This window comes from Pseudoliparis swirei, chromosome 1 (genome assembly GCF_029220125.1).
Source record: "Pseudoliparis swirei isolate HS2019 ecotype Mariana Trench chromosome 1, NWPU_hadal_v1, whole genome shotgun sequence".
In the NCBI taxonomy this organism is placed as follows: Eukaryota; Metazoa; Chordata; class Actinopteri; order Perciformes; family Liparidae; genus Pseudoliparis; species Pseudoliparis swirei.
The window spans coordinates 8,934,939-8,951,089 of record NC_079388.1 but is presented as its reverse complement, the minus strand read 5'-3'; the positions used below and the strand labels follow the sequence as shown (position 1 = coordinate 8,951,089).

At 40.9% G+C, this 16,151-nt stretch overlaps 2 protein-coding genes across 2 annotated transcripts; both read left to right on the top strand.

Annotated features, from left to right (window-relative positions):
• The first annotated feature begins 4,155 nt into the window (after positions 1 to 4,155).
• Positions 4,156 to 12,964, top strand: clptm1l (CLPTM1 like). Its single transcript, XM_056419196.1, has 18 exons — positions 4,156 to 4,392; positions 5,248 to 5,447; positions 5,615 to 5,709; positions 6,085 to 6,274; positions 6,630 to 6,820; positions 7,030 to 7,108; positions 7,780 to 7,897; positions 7,997 to 8,091; positions 8,421 to 8,505; positions 9,136 to 9,239; positions 9,368 to 9,433; positions 9,601 to 9,651; positions 9,763 to 9,845; positions 9,944 to 9,978; positions 10,128 to 10,183; positions 10,514 to 10,558; positions 10,838 to 10,953; positions 11,063 to 12,964. Exons 2-18 carry the CDS (start codon positions 5,283 to 5,285, stop codon positions 11,145 to 11,147), a joined length of 1,659 nt encoding a protein of 552 aa, XP_056275171.1. The 5' UTR covers positions 4,156 to 4,392; positions 5,248 to 5,282; the 3' UTR covers positions 11,148 to 12,964.
• A 1,143-nt stretch (positions 12,965 to 14,107) lies between these two features.
• On the top strand, positions 14,108 to 15,905 carry rplp1 (ribosomal protein, large, P1). Its single transcript, XM_056413013.1, has 4 exons — positions 14,108 to 14,310; positions 15,126 to 15,200; positions 15,318 to 15,432; positions 15,778 to 15,905. The coding sequence occupies exons 1-4, from the start codon at positions 14,239 to 14,241 to the stop codon at positions 15,855 to 15,857; spliced, it is 342 nt and encodes a 113-aa protein (XP_056268988.1). The 5' UTR covers positions 14,108 to 14,238; the 3' UTR covers positions 15,858 to 15,905.
• The last annotated feature ends 246 nt before the right edge of the window (positions 15,906 to 16,151 follow it).

Here is a 16,151-nt window from a genome sequence, read left to right as displayed (position 1 = left end):
CTTTTTACGAATACACGTAATAAAGAGCAAAGATTTAAAAGACCCTGAATCTGCCAGCGCAACATTCCCCAGCTGGGTGTTTCTGAATTGAGAGGCCCTGAGAGCAAACCGTTCGGTCACCTTCAGTCTCAAACGGAGACGGAGAGACTGCCTGAGGATCTTTGCCTACTCGCTGGCTCACAGTGGACCAGAAATTCAGCAATTTAGCTAATGTATGTGACTCAGGTTTCCTGAGGGAAGGGATCAAGCGCATCACTGGTATGGCATAGGCTGAGGCCTTTTAATCACGTCTGACAAGTAAACGGGCGTGGAATACATCAGGGGGAAGTTCTGCCCTTCTCTTGGTCATATATCCAAAGTGATGCCATTTCTTCTTTGCATTTCTCTTTTCTGGACTGCTCTTGATGTGCGGTTCAGAGTATTGCATTACTTTAGGAGGTTCGACTGTAATGCAAACCCCTTATTCATCTGCGTTTTTGTTGTTGTTGTTTTTGTTTTAATCATTACAATAATGGATTGAGTCCTCAAAATATTGTTCTTGTGAAACATCTAAACGTGGACATCTAGCTTTTTTTCCTTTTCCAGTAAATGTACCAATACGACCAATGAAAAAATACTTGATTTCGTAAAAAATCCTGGGTAATGATAACAATGATAATGTTACATGTCAGAACTATTAACCTCAATAATGTATTGTGGCTTAAAGATATAGTGAACGTGAACATGTGAACTTGTACACAAGTGTTTACCAAAATAAAGAACAGAGAGACATTGATTTGGCGAAGCGACCCAGCGGGAAGTGTTTGAATGAGCACAAGGCAACATTCACCAAGTTCAACAAATCCGTCTTTCTAGAATATTTACCGCATATTTGTATTGTAAATGTAGCCCCTCCCATCAGAGCTTTTCACCAGATCAATTGTTGGAGAACCTGGCAGACGATTCACTCCGGTTGGATCAAGGTGACCAAGACCCAACCGCACCAGATAACCAAGGATCATAGTCCATCTCCAGGAAACATCTGTTAGATTACCAAGTATTATAGCAAGTTACATAATTCTTTCTTCTGGCTAAATCTAACGAGTTCAACAGTTATATGATGATATCCAACAGGATCCGATTTACAATTGGACTTAATTGTCTCATGAGAAGAGCGACTGTGTTGGGAACGTTCCTGCCCATCTTTATCTTTGCATCACCGTTTATTGACTGGAAAGGTAAAACAGACATTTAGAAGAGACATACGTTTGAAAAATCACAACTTTTGTTTTCAATACTTTATAAATGAGACTAAATAAATGCATTTAGTCTGAGTTAATAGGCAAGCTCATACTTTTCATTTCCTCCCATCAATTAAAAAGTACAGATTTTGTTTTCGTTTTCCTCTGGTCAGAAGATTCAATGTTATAAACTTCAATTATAAGAAAGATACATACTTGAGTAAATGTACTGTCCACCGCTAATAATTACATTGATAGATTTGATATAATTATGGATCTCAACCTGTTTATTGGTTTCAAGCCATGAAAAATGGCAAAATGGATAAAGAAGAAGTTGACATCAACTTCATCAAAGACCAAACCAACAAGAAATGTATGAACATGGTCCATTCATTTCAAAGTTAGTTCATTTAGAAAGAAGGTTTCTGTGACGTTTTTCTTTGTGCATCCTTGCCTCTAGTTTATGCAGCATGTTCAGCTGATGTCATAAGACAGTCCTTTTCCTCTGTGTTGATGACGCCCCGAAGGGTTTTAGGCCAAATGACAGTCAGGAAGCAAGAGGGGAGGAGTCATCTGTGTACAGGGAGTAGAGTTATGGATTGGGCATATCTCTCTCAGTGAAGCTGTAAAGACAGGTGGGGTCATGGTTGATATACAGGAAGCCTTATAATATCCCCCAGCAGATTTATGAAATGATGTTCAGTTGGGAAACTTGCCCGCAGGTGCACTTTCTGGATGATGGTGCTGAATTCACAGCTAATGTAAATGTGCTGTCACTGAGGTCACAGGGGTTCTTGGACAAATTATAGGACCATGTTGGCACAGCGGACCCTTTAACACGTAGACCAGCTGCAGAAAGGAGGCGCAAGGAGCTGCAGTACATGGGAGATAAGAAAACACGGAGAGATCAAGGACTCTATGAAGATTGAGGTCTGTGCCACTGCCCTGAGCTCAAAAAGAAAAAATGGCAGTCAATTTAACACTTCAAGACTACATTTTAACAAACCCTATCTACAGAGTGTTATAGTAACATTGAACGTAGTGTTAACATTTCGGATTTAATGCAACTCTGGTAAGAGTTATTATTTTACTCTACACTACACTGAGAAGCAGTTAGCTACAATCATGTTACATTCATACACCGTAGACACAGCTAAAGGGAGCAATTCAGGGTTAAGTGTCTCGCTCAAGGACACATCGACGAGGGCTGGGATTGAACCGCCAACCCCCTGATTGAAAGACGGACCTGCCACTGACCCACAGTGGCTCGTTAACACTGTATAGGGACCATATGTTTACTGGCTTAGTGTTTAATGTACTATTTAATTTTACCGTGTAGCTTTTGACTCGGTCACGTTAGTCGTCTGCAATTCTGTATTTCAAGAGACAAAAACAGCTCGAGTGTAAGTTGAACACAGTAAAGAGTTATTCTAAAATGTTGCTTCTGCTGAAATATCAACATTTGATATAAGAAAGTGATTGAGAGAAATTCTTTCTAGAATTAAAACGCGCATGATGAAACTCAATTTGAAAGGAGAAAGCGGGGCGGAGCTTTTCAAAATAACCGTGAGCGTTCTCATCAACACTGGGTTTTTTAATCTTGCTCTAGTTGTTATGATTCTGACAGGGTCAATTCACTTTAACACTGTATATTTTACACAAACATGTTTAACTCTGAATATTTACACCAACACTGGGGGCTATTTACTCTTGCTATTGTTGTAATAACTCTGAAATAGTCAATACTTTAACAAGGATTTTTTAACACTGGGTAATTTACTGTGTACAACCCTCCATGAGTCTATATTGATATTTGTAAAGAATAGCACTTTATAGCCTGTGCTCTTAATCAATATATATTGGGGGAAAGATTATCTTAATTTTACAGAGGGACATCAGTCATTTCTTTATGGTAATAATCACACAGTCACATACTAAACAGCCATGGATCAGTGGGCGGTTAGGTCGGACAACAACCTTCTGGGTAACGATGTGCAGCACTCACAGCGTCTCGTTGCCTCACCTCGGGGGGAGGCACAGTCACAGGAAGGTCTTATGCAACCAAAGCTGGATCAGCTTGGATTTATGGCATAATCATTTCTGAAATACTGCTAAAGAGTCATTATACATGTCACAGACCCTGACAGCTGATTGGTGAAAGAAGAGCAAGGGAACAGGGCAAAGCTGAGGAAACTACTACAACACAGGAGAAAAAACCACAAGGAAAGGAAGTCCAACCACAGGACACAGAAGGAAAATAATTGTATACATATATATATATATATATATAATAGATCAACAATGTTTTTAGAATAGCCATTTAAACCATACTCAGCACTCAAGCCAGACTTGAGCATTTATCAATTTCAAACCAATATGACTATAAATTATTATTTTCAGAACTTAAATTAATTTGGCCAGTCGACAGAAAAGTGAAGTAAATAATCAAAAATATAGTAAAAGTAATTATCATGTGTTATGTGGCAGAAAGTAGCTGCAGGCTTATTAGCCGTGTAATAATGCCGTGGCCATATGGCCATATAACCAGAAGCTCTCCAGAAAGACCTTATCTTCAGTGGCTAGCTGTTGTTGGTACTGTGCGTTGTGGCTGCAGCAACTCCAACAATATTGTGACTCACATCAGTAACACTTTCATAACCTCTTACTGTAGGCCTATAAACCCAAAACGCAACCTTTCCTGTATTGGTTGCATCAAATAATATAAGGCGTGTGATAATCTGGTCGATTCATAGAGTTTAAATGGACAGGTAATAATAAATATGTCAGTCGTTTATAACAGATGTTTATGGACACAGTTAATAGCTGTACTATTCCATACGGGCTGGTCGTCGTCATTCTTCAAGCAGCTCGAAGTCTCGCGACACCACCCACGAAATCCCGTACAAGAAACCAACCAGGAAGCGAATGGCGGAAACGTAAATCCACCTCACTCTTACAGGCAGCAGTTTGTGTGGCAGAGCCGTGTTTCTCTTGAATGGAGACGCCAGCCGAGGAGACAGCAGATGACTTCAGCTAGAAAACGTTGGCCGGCTGTGAAGACTGCATGTCGTCGCGTCTAATGAGCGATACCCGGCAGCAGCGCCGCTAGATGGACGGATAGCCAGCGGAGAGAGCCCCGTCTCTGACAGCCGCCACATTCAGTTCAACACCGGTAGGTTCAACGTCAACGTCTGAATTTTACTTTCATTAATACTTCACAACATATCAGAGAAAAATAAGTAGACAACCTTTCTATCGGGCGCGTTGTAAAGAGGAGTTTCAGACAGCAGATGTCAATAAACATTAGAAAAATCATCCTTTTTATCGTGTAGAACCACAGAGAAGCAACCATATGAACACGAACGGCTGAAGATAACATCCAGCCCACCTACAATGAGTCAAATGGGGGTAAAAGAGGACCACCAGCAAACTGGGGACTATATGCTGAGACCGCGCAGGAACACGTACATTAGTTGCAGATGAGTCTTAACTGCAGCAGTAACTGGTCAAAGTGTTCACAACCGGTTTGTTAGATTAAAATCACAGCTGCTAAAACCTGTTTGAATACATGAGTTGAGTCAATGTCCACTGGTATGACCTGGATGAGCATGTTGTCCTCAAACAGAACTGTTTCATGCATGGACGCATCACAGATTGAGAAACGGTGAGTACGTGATGTCAGTTTGGGTAATGTCATAACGATGAGAAATGCTTTTTTGGGTTGAGGTGGAAGAACTTAAATGACCTCTAAAGATCCCTGACCTCAGTCACGTCCAACACATTTGGATGCCTTGCATGAACACTGACTGCGTGCCAGGCCTTAATTATCTTCAACTGTCACATATTTTGTGCATACTTTTTGCCGTGTGGTGAAATTTAATTTCTCGGATGACAAGTCTGCAATTAGTCAATGTTAAGAGGAGAGGCCGATGAAGAGTCGGCAGCATTCGTTCACACTATGCGGTCAGCATTGAGCCTCATACTCCACACTGACCCTCCATCTGCGACTCCTTATTTGCCTCCGCAGCTCGCCGAGGGCAAAGGCACAACGAAACTAGCATCATGTTCCTGAAAACATCGTTCACCACCCTGATCGTGGGGGTGTTTGTGGTGTACGTGCTCCACACCTGCTGGGTGATGTTCGGGATAGTGTACACTAAACCCTGCGACAGCTCCCAAAATGACGGCTGTATCACACCCTTTCTGGCAGAGGACCCAAAGCTACAGGTCAGTCATGTGGAGGGATGGATGCTCCCACTGCCCAGTCTTGAATCCAGTATGTTTTCGCTTCAACTGTCTTGTCTGAGTGGTTTTGGTTTAATTGGCCAGTTTGGGAACAAGGCTGGTAGTGTACTGTGTGTAATAATATCTGTGAACCCTCTCTGTGTATCTAGTTGAGTATCTACACTGCACTGCGGCCCGATGCGGAGGGAGGACACACTTTGATCCACAAAGAAGAAACATTTGACGTCAACAACAAATTTGAGAGGTTGGTTTTACTCTCGCGTAGAATAGTAAAATAATATGCATGATGAGTCTCCGTCCACGGATCAGATCAGTTCATTCAAATGTAACAATTAGCATAGCTTAAACATCCTGCCTTTCAGAATCTCAATGTATTGGCCATGTGTGTGTGTACGTGTGTGTGTGTGTGTGTGTGTGTGTGTGTACACATACTTGGAATTTGACCGTGGTTACACGTTGCTCTCCTCGTACATATGACATACAAATATACAAGAGAAATATAAAAACGACAAGAGATTAGCAACATTAACATTTAACAAGTATGTACAATATAAAAAAACAATGAATTTGGGGTTAGTGCAGATGGAGGTGTGATCCTCTTCCTCTCTTTTTCCTCCAGGATAGTAAATGTCTCCATCCCAAAGAAGACCCGCAACAATGGAACTTTATATGCACTGATATTTGTCCATCAAGCCGGCGTCACTCCGTGGCAGGATCCACGACAGGTCCACATGGTGGCTCAGCTCACCACATACATGGTCCCTAAACCGGCAGAAATCTCTTTGATAACCAGAGAGGATGAAACACAGGTAGTGTACCGGCATGGGGTGGAGCTTCAGGTAGCAACTTCAATGTTTTATTTAACTCTTATAGTAAAATTACTGTTTGAAATACTTTCTTTTGCTTTGTGATTGTTGTCTTTTCTTTTTACTGTCACGAATCACGATATGTTATTCATACTCATTATTTAGTGGTCAGTGTAGTTCAAGCAGTCTAAGAATGTGAATATGCTTATTTGTAGTTATTATTTTGTAATACTGTTATTAATACTTATATTTGATGGAACATGTAGCATCTGTATCGTATCCACATAGACACAGAAGAGTTACTAATGGGGTGTTTGATTTAAGAGTAAAACTACTTCCTGACCATGCGATCGTGCAGGGTGAGAAAGAAGAAGTCCAGCAGAAGAAGCCTGACGGTAACCCGGTGGCAGGAGGTGGAGCTGGTGCCGCTTCCACTGCCGAGCCCCCAGTTTCCCACTGGCGCACCCGCCTGACCCTCAACATAGTCGGAGACCACTTCCTGTTCGACAAAGAGCACCTGCCTGGTGACGTCCACAGATACCTCCGAGTGTAAGACCATGAACACCGAAACAGACACATGCAATACCCTCTGACAGCGAAAAGGTCTGGGTATGATGTTGAAGCGATTGTAGGTGATAAACGCAATACATAGTATATACTAGCATTATTATTTTTTCCGAGCATTCTTTGAGTGGATTACACAGACTTTAATTAGGACCCAGAGTCATCAGAGGATGTTTTGTTTTTCTGTTTTTCAGATTCCAAAATGGTAAGAAGATGGTTTATCTACCGCTGCTGTTTGTTGATGAGCTCAGCAACCGTGTCAAGGACCTCGTGGTGAGCTTTTACATTTAAACACTTATTATTTAATACACCGACAGTGACTGAAATGTGCATTAAAAGATCAGTGTTTGCATTTCCCTTTTAAATAAGTAAGAAAATAAATAAGTGACAAATACAAATAATAGTGCTTTTCAAAATGTGCAATTGACCAAGAATCAAAGTACAAAAGCAGAAAAATTTAATAAAACTTCTCAATTGGGAAAAAAATAAGTTTGTATGATTGTTTGAGGAGGTCTTAAAGGTATTGATCTACTAAACACATTGGCAGAATATATTCGGATGTATTGAACTTTATACTCATGACCGATCGGCTGTTTTTGCTGTTGGGGTCTTCTTGGATTTTCCCATAATGGATGAACGCTTATTTTGGTCTCCAGACAACATGAAACGTGGTGAATAATAGCTGACATGAAAGAATAATATAAACTTGTTCAATTGTAACACATTATTTAAGACCTCTACGCTGCAGCTGAGTTTTCTCACTTATGAATATTCACCTTTTCTTCTTTTGGGACAATTCAAAAGTTAAAATGTTCTCAACAACTATATGGAAATATACTGTATACTACTGTATACTATAGCCCAATTAATCAAGAATGGTACGATAAACTAGATCCTTGTTGACCACAGAATATAAAGCCTAAGCTTAATGTCTCACTGAATAGGAGATCAACAGTACCTCCAAGGAGCTCCCTTTGACCATCTCCTACGACTCTATCTCTCTGGGGAGACTACGATTCTGGATCCACATGCAAGACGCTGTTTTCTCTCTGCAACAGTTCGGTTAGTTAATCGTCTCTCTGTCTCTCTCTCGCACAGTCTAGAAGCTTCACACTCCTAACACTATGTTTTTATTGGTCTGTCTCCCTGTGTGTGTTGCAGGTTTCACGGAAAAGGATGCTGATGAGATTAAAGGAATCTTTGTGGATACCAACCTGTACTTCCTGGCTCTCACCTTCTTAGTAGCTGCCTTCCATGTAAGTCTTCCCCACAGCGCTCTGCGCCACATTACACGAGAACAGAACTAATTAGAGTGAAACTCAAATGTACAATTACTTGACAGATGCCTGTGAACATATTCCTGATTATACATGTTGGATTTTCTTGTTCAACTTTCAAACCAGCACGGCAGACAATCCTAAGTAATAAAGTTGTTTAATGACTAAATATATTCGCATATAATTTGAGATGTAGGTCTAGATACCTCCATAATATAAAATTAAAAACACATTGAGGCATACTGATCATGAACGGTCAACAATCAACTTTAGCGTGGCAAATGTATGTTTGTCTTTTTCTCTTCCAGCTCCTCTTTGACTTCCTGGCATTCAAGAACGACATCAGCTTTTGGAAGCAGAAGAAAAGCATGGTGGGAATGTCCAGCAAAGCAGGTTGGTGACTTAGTCCTCATGAAAAACACAGTATTGGATGGGAAACAAATGCAAAACAGAAGGCAGAGTTATGAAATGTCTCGACTAGGCTCTAAACTGTAAATGTGTTGTGGCTGATTGATTAGAGCATTGCAGATCAGTGAGTGTAACACGAGAGCATCTATAAGAAACCAGGCCGTGTTGTAGTCCGCTGCGGGGCCAGATGTTGGGCTCTGCTTCCTTCTGCTCAGCAACAGAGTAAAGGAAGCTCTTGAATGCTTGTTGGGATGTTTTGAAAGGAATTGGCCATCTGCAACATGCTGTGAAGCTATATTTCGCTCACAGCTGTATGGACAGGAAGCCGGTCATTATTGGGCCAGACCTTTCTGCTGCACTGGAACTGCTGCACAGGTTTGGCACCATGAGATAACTTTATTTATGGATTCCTAAAGTAGAAAATACATGAATGTCAGAGCGGATAGTTTACGATGGAGCATAACTCTGCAACTACATCAACATGTTGGAACACTACTGAAAACATTTGCTCTACTAAGTGCAGTCCGCAGAAAGGCTGCACCAAATAATTCAACAGTAATGTCGGTAACTCGGGCGGAGCGGTTGCAGTTCAACATTTCGTGTTTTGTTTTCCAGTGCTGTGGCGATGTTTCAGCACCATCGTGGTTTTCCTCTATTTGTTTGACGAGCAGACCAGCCTGCTGGTCCTCATACCGGCCGGCGTCGGCTCTATCATTGAAGTACGTACACGCGGACTGGATACACGGTGTCCATGGATACATCTTCACTGATGTTGTGTAGAGTTTATGGAAATACATCTGGTTGATTAATGCATAATAATCTCTGTATATCGTCTTTTTTTTTTCAGGTGTGGAAAGTGAAGAAGGCCCTTAAAATTCAGGTTTCCTGGAAAGGAGGCAAACCAACATTCATGGTGTGTGTGTGTGTGTTTGGTTGATTTTTTTCGCTCATTAAATTACAAAAGCAGCGCTGCCTTCATAAAACAAATTAACAAATGCATGTAAAGTATGAGTTGCCTTGTTGTGAATTTGAATGGAAATGCTACAATGGTTAAGTGTGTTTTTCTCTCATGTGGAACAGTTTGGTGAATTAGATGAATCGGAGAGGAGAACAGAGGAGTACGATACTCTGGTAAGACACAACAGACTCCTCATGTTTAAGTTCATAAACCAAACCACATTGTTACTGGACAACAGAGGTTGTCTTTACCTGGATGCACTTACGTTGTGTTCTTCTCTGCAGGCCATGAAGTATCTCTCATACCTCCTGTACCCGATGTGTATGGGAGGGGCTGTGTATGCTCTAATATTTCTACGATATAAGAGGTCTGTGTTTGGATGCAGCATGCACAATTTTCATAACGTGATGACTAAAGTGATGCCGATCAGTCTCACCAATCACCTTCTTTTGTTTCTCGTTTTAGTTGGTACTCGTGGCTGATCAACAGTTTGGTTAATGGTAAGCTTTTCTATTTTCTTTAACACTATGGAAGCAGTGAAACACCCTTTTAACTAATGTACTATTAACAGTATTAGAATTACAAGTTGATTACGTCATTCTAATGTTGATTTCCATTATTTGATGAAACATGTTCTTTATGATTTCAGGTGTATATGCTTTTGGCTTCCTCTTCATGCTTCCTCAATTGTTTGTCAACTATAAGGTCAGTTTTGTGTGTGTGTGTGTGGTGGGGGGGGTATAGTGTCCAATGGACTGAACTTACATAATAGGTATACAGGTCCTTTGTGGAGTTTCCATGTATACAAACAAAAGATCTTTCGTGAGATAAACAAAACCTACTGATATAAAACCGCTCCAACAGGTCTAACGCTCCACGGGGAACTTTTAACCTTTAACCAGACCTTACAGTACAATGTGCTCGCTGAAACGTGAAATTGTTCAGATATTTCCTGGAAGTTAGCGTTGCATTTAATTTAATTTACTGTTTTGGTCTTTTAAACATCCCACTGGCTTAATATGTTTGATTTAACAGCTGAAATCTGTGGCCCACCTGCCCTGGAAAGCCTTTACATACAAGGTAAGAATAGGACTAGTTAGTTATTCTGTTTTAACATGTTTTCATGACAATAGTCTGGATTTAGAAATTTACTGTTCTGTTAATATAAACTGATCAATCACCAAGTTTTGTGCTGAAAGTTGTGGTCTTCTGTCACAGATTATTTGACAGTCACTGAATTTTGTTTGATATAACAAAGTTTTTTTTCAAATGTTTAATCAATTATTTAATAGAAGTCACTCTTGTTAGTGATTAGTTATTTAGTCTGTTAATTTAATGATATTGTTTGATTTCTGCCAGGCATTCAATACCTTCATCGATGATGTGTTTGCCTTCATCATCACCATGCCAACGTCACACAGACTGGCCTGCTTCAGAGACGATGTTGTGTTTCTCATATACCTCTACCAGAGATGGTATGAGCGCACACACACACACACCACACACACACAAAACAGATTCCTAAGTCACTAACAAAACACATCCAACAGTGTTCTAACCTCGAATGATCTCCTCTCCCCTCAGGCTCTACCCAGTGGATAAAACAAGAGTAAATGAATATGGAGTTTCTTATGATGAAAAACCCGAAGAAAAGACTCATAAGGACTAGTGAGGAAAGACGAGTGAGGAAAGACGGGTCATTGGCTTCCGTGATCTGGTACCTGCATGTTTCATTTTCCACTGGTCTCCACTGATTGGTATGGGTCATTCGGTATCATCTGAGCCAGAGGCATCTGGTCAGTTAGTTGTAAATGGACCCGTTGGATCAACATCCTTGTGGTTTTGTTCTTTTTTTCTCGCTCTTTCCCAAAATGCAAAGTGTTGAAAGGTCATCATCAGCTTATCTGCCTCTTGCAGTCAGGAGTGGAATTGTTTTTGTTTTGCAGCGTGTGACGGAAAGATCACTAAGATGAATCTCTTCTACACCATTTCAAAATGAGGCGACAACTCGTAAAAACGTGTTTGTGATTGGTGTGAATGGCCGGCGCCCTGTTCACGACAATGGCCTCGTCTACCGTGGGCCAGACCGGCTTTGGTTTGAAAGAGTACGCGGATGACTTTCGTGAAGTCAGCACTTCCTGTTCAAACATCATGTGCTTCCACAAAGCCAGTCGCATCCATTGTCTATTGGAACGGCGCCACACTTGGTGGCCGTGTATGATTTATTTCCGGGGAGAAACTCTCATTTCAAGAGGAAAACATCTCTTGAGGACCATTGTCATTATCGTATTTTCAGAATTTGAATTGCAATAATCAAAAATGTATAATATTTTTTTTTAAATGTGTTAATAAATTCCAGTTAACTTAGTTTTGAGAAGAACCTGGTTCAGACTACTTTGAAGAACTCATATTTAAATTGATTTTCCATATTTTTATTATAGAAGCTTAAAGTCTGATACATTGGAGCTTTCAGAACAATCAGTTTCCCAGTAAGTGGATGTACTGATGGCTCAGTTAATTATTCCTGATTCAGAGCTTGGGAGCTTTTCTGGAAATTATTTTGAATTGTGCTAAAAATATTTAAATATTGCTCAGTGAAAAGACTTAACAATTTGCCTTTTAGAAAGTGTGAATGTGTAGTCATTTACATGTTGTGTATCCCAGATTATAATGTGGACTAAAGTGGACATGTTTTAACCCTGAGGAACAGAGGGATGACCAAACGAGAGGGGTATCTACTGACCGGCATTATATCGTCGAGCAAGATGTTAAACATATCTCAAGCCGATGTTTAGTACATAACTTATTCCAAACATCTAACCAAAATCCCACTGACTTCAAGGCGAGGGAACTGAAAGGGCATTAATGCAAACTCATCTCTGGGTTTTAGGACTCATTCCTTCAACACGCTAAATACACACATGACTAAAGGGACTAAAGCAAGGAGTCAATGTCAAATGTTCCTAAACATAAACCTGACTTTCACTCCACTGGAACAAGGGAGGGTACTCCTCAAAGCCATACTGTCCTTTCCATCCACTCTAGTTTTGTAGTTTTACCTGCTTGAGTATTTTTTACATATCGGGGCCAAGAAGATTTGTTGGTGCCAAATGTGAGAATGATTCATCAAACTGTTTGTGAGCTTTGTACGTTCACCATAAACGATCCATCTGATGTTTTAAATAGACACTGACATTGTGAGGGAAACGGTAAATGGTAAGACTCGAGGAAAGTATTACTACATTTTGAGTTACAGTCATATCTCGTTTTTCTTCCACAGTTCTAATGTTGTTTCTGTTAAATACTTTTTGTAATAGTAAAGACGATATGGATACATAAGGTCTGTCCATAATGATCAAGCCTATGTTCTCTGCTCCTGTGTAAATGAGACCAGGCAAGATTTGCCAGGAAATTGCCTTTGAAATCATCTCACTTATTCTAAGGATTGTGTTTTTGATTGTGATTTAAATAAAATTGTTGACTGAACATGTTGTTTAAATTGGATTTAAAACCTCTGGTTATGTTTCTTGTATTATGTCTCTTCAAAGTATTGGCTTTCAAATGATAATACACATTACATTTACAATTTACTCAATTTAGAAGTATTTAAATATAACAAACCATTATTATTGTTTCAAGATTAAGTATTGTATTCATTGGAAGATACATATCAAATGTTTGTGAATTAGCCTTGGAAAGACACCAAATTGTAAAAAAAAAGTAGCATATATATTTCAATATATCAATATGTCAGGTTACTTAACTGTAGAGTCTTTAATTGTGTGTAATTATAAATGTAGTAGAACATCAATGAATTAGATATTATATTACTGTATTCATCCCCTGGGGGAAATGTCGTTGTAGCAGCAGCAAGCATGTTTACAATTACAATATATAAAATAAAATAGCAGGGCATATTACAGTTAATTAATAAAGGAAATGAAGTAAATACAAAGTGTGTATAGTGTATAGTACAGTGTATATAAAATGAAGCGGTGCAAGGGTTATTGATGTTCAATTTGAGGAGGATGTGGACAGCAGGTGATTTATTATAAAGTCTAATTGCAGCAGGGCTCTCAAGTTTTTAAGACAGGCAAGCGTGAGATTTCCATCAGCACCCGATACAGCTGACCGTTGCGCGCGCCGGCATCGAGCCGAAAAGAGTTGTTGACGAGGGTGCAACGGAACAATCGATCGGCGTATTGAGCACCCCTGCATTCAAGCATTAAATAGCCGAGAGGTTTTTTCAGCGTGAGGAATTCGATGTGTGGCGGGAGTGCGTGAGATAAGACCGAAATGCGTGAGTCTCACGCTCAATGCGTGAGACTTGAGAGCCCTGTTGCAGTATTCATAAGTGGAGCAAAGCTAAACTGGTGATACGTAACCGCGGTTGTCTTTCCTAACTCCTCGTGAATTCCCTTCTCGTCTTTCCTTGGCCTCACAACGTTTTCCACGGAGGTGAAGAACAAGTGATTCGGAATAGACGTGAGGAGGTACTCGTTTGACTTTTCGACGTCAGCCATCGACTCATCCGGTCCACGTCCGTCGTCACGTTGTGTGCGTGCTCGCGTCAGAGACACGCATTCCTGACGCAACCTATATATCCTGAGCGCCCGCCCTCTTTCTTCCCTTTTCCACGACAGGAAACTAGCGTGCCTGAGGTGCTCGGTTCTTCACCAGAAGCTAAGGCCCGCAATCCGGCGACTAGCACCGTCAGATTTAGGCATCCACCGCAACGAATATAACATCCAACATCTAAAATGGCCTCCGTATCAGAACTTGCCTGCATTTACTCCGCTTTGATCCTCCACGACGACGAAGTTACCGTCACCGTAAGTACTCATTATCGGCTCCCTCTGGAGCTTTGTGCTCGTGTCGAAAGCCCCGAATGATAGAGTGAACATAGTAACTTCTCTTATTATACGAGTAACGTTATAAATGAATATATTTTTTAACTCTTATGTTTAGATACCCCAGCCGTCACATCTACCGGCTAAAATGGCGGCATGCTTCATGCTGCCGTTGGGCCACGTTTCTCTAACGGGACAGTCCGCCACACTTTAATGTGTCGTCACCTCTTGAATTGTATCTACTGTACAATATCTAGCTGTAGCTGTCCCTCGGCTCAGCTCTAGCTCCGTCTGTCATTCCCGACGGGAGAGAGTTAACCCAGAGTTTGTCAACCCACAACAGCTCAACGTGCTGTTGGCTGGTTGCCTGAACAGTTCAATAGATGAGCTTTTAGTTGAAGGTTTACCTTCAGTTGGTCTGCTGGTGTTGGATGGTGGTCTCACGTTATCCTGTCAGGTTATCCTGCACAACACTCGCTTAATGTGGCTCCCGCTCTTTCACTTCAGACCTAGCATGCTAGATATTATAGCATGAAAATAAAGAAGCTGCAACCAAGATTTTTTTTTTCAAAATAAGCAGTGCTTCTCTTAAATTTAGCATTCATCTGTGTCATAAGGACAACTAACACCAAGCTCAGTGGAATAGTTGAACTACAGGCATGTTGTTTATGTGATGCTCTAAAAGAAGACTACCTTGTGATTTCTATATTGAATACTGAAGGTGTTTATGAAGTCAATACTGTTTATAAAGATGAAGTGGATTTTTTTTTTTAAACTGCCGTTTTGTCTTTCTGTAGGAGGACAAGCTGAATGCTCTGATCAAGGCTGCTGGAGTCACCGTGGAGCCCTTTTGGCCAAGTCTCTTTGCCAAGGTGAGAGATAACACTTTGTTTCAGAATGCACAGGCTTCAAATCAATACCATGGTATCTCAAGTGTCTTTATTAGTGTCCACAGCAGTTCAATCGACTATGTTGTCCTCCCATCGTAGGCTCTGTCCAGCGTTGACATCGGCAGCCTGATCTGCAACGTTGGTGCTGGAGGTGGAGCACCAGCAGGAGGAGCCCCTGCTGCAGGAGCACCAGCTGCTGCCGCTGCAGCCCCAGGTAACTAGGAGTGAACATTGGAAAAGTGTTTTTAGTTGGGTGTAGCCTTAAAATGCTCCTGATAATTTAGTCTCATACAGCTATGCTAAAATAGGATATATTTAATGATCTTATGAACTGATTATATTCTCATGCCATACTGGTGAGCCTTGATGTCGCCCTGGGAACAGTTTGGTAACTAATGTGGTGTAGTATGCACTTAAGGCCACCATTGAATGTTTTCTCAAAATGTGAATTTTAATCTCAAGCCAATGTTTTTGAATTGTCCATCTCCCAGAGCCTTACAGGTAGTTTGTATGCATCTGAGACTTTGTTAACCATACCATATCATGTTTTCCCCTACAGCCAAGGAGGAGGAGAAAGAGGAAAAGAAAGAAGAGTCTGAGGGGTCCGATGATGACATGGGCTTCGGTCTTTTTGACTAAAAAGATGGTTTTGTAAGAAACGCACAATAAAAGTCAGCAAAAAAACTGCTACGCCTTGTCTTTTACTCTGTTCTCCGGCATCTACAGACAAACTTCACCTTTCACGACCAATACGACCGTGTTCCAGCTGCACCAGCTTGTAGCACTCAGTTGGTCCCTGGTCTTCAGCTCAGTGAAATTGTTGTCTGGTTGAATGCACAGCGAGACGTACACCTTTTAGCAAAGAGGGCGTCAACTCACGCAGGAAAACAAGTGGACAGTTTAAGTTGGCAGTTGAGGCCACATGTTGTGAGC

Coding starts and splice junctions, on each gene's coding strand:
- clptm1l (XM_056419196.1), top strand. CDS start 5,283: ATGTTCCTGAAAACATCGTTCACCACCCTGATCGTGGGGGTGTTTGTG. Junction 9,240..9,367: donor GCGTCGGCTCTATCATTGAA/GTACGTACACGC, acceptor TTTTTTTTTCAG/GTGTGGAAAGTGAAGAAGGC. Junction 10,559..10,837: donor GGAAAGCCTTTACATACAAG/GTAAGAATAGGA, acceptor GATTTCTGCCAG/GCATTCAATACCTTCATCGA.
- rplp1 (XM_056413013.1), top strand. CDS start 14,239: ATGGCCTCCGTATCAGAACTTGCCTGCATTTACTCCGCTTTGATCCTC. Junction 14,311..15,125: donor ACGACGAAGTTACCGTCACC/GTAAGTACTCAT, acceptor GTCTTTCTGTAG/GAGGACAAGCTGAATGCTCT. Junction 15,433..15,777: donor TGCTGCCGCTGCAGCCCCAG/GTAACTAGGAGT, acceptor TTTCCCCTACAG/CCAAGGAGGAGGAGAAAGAG.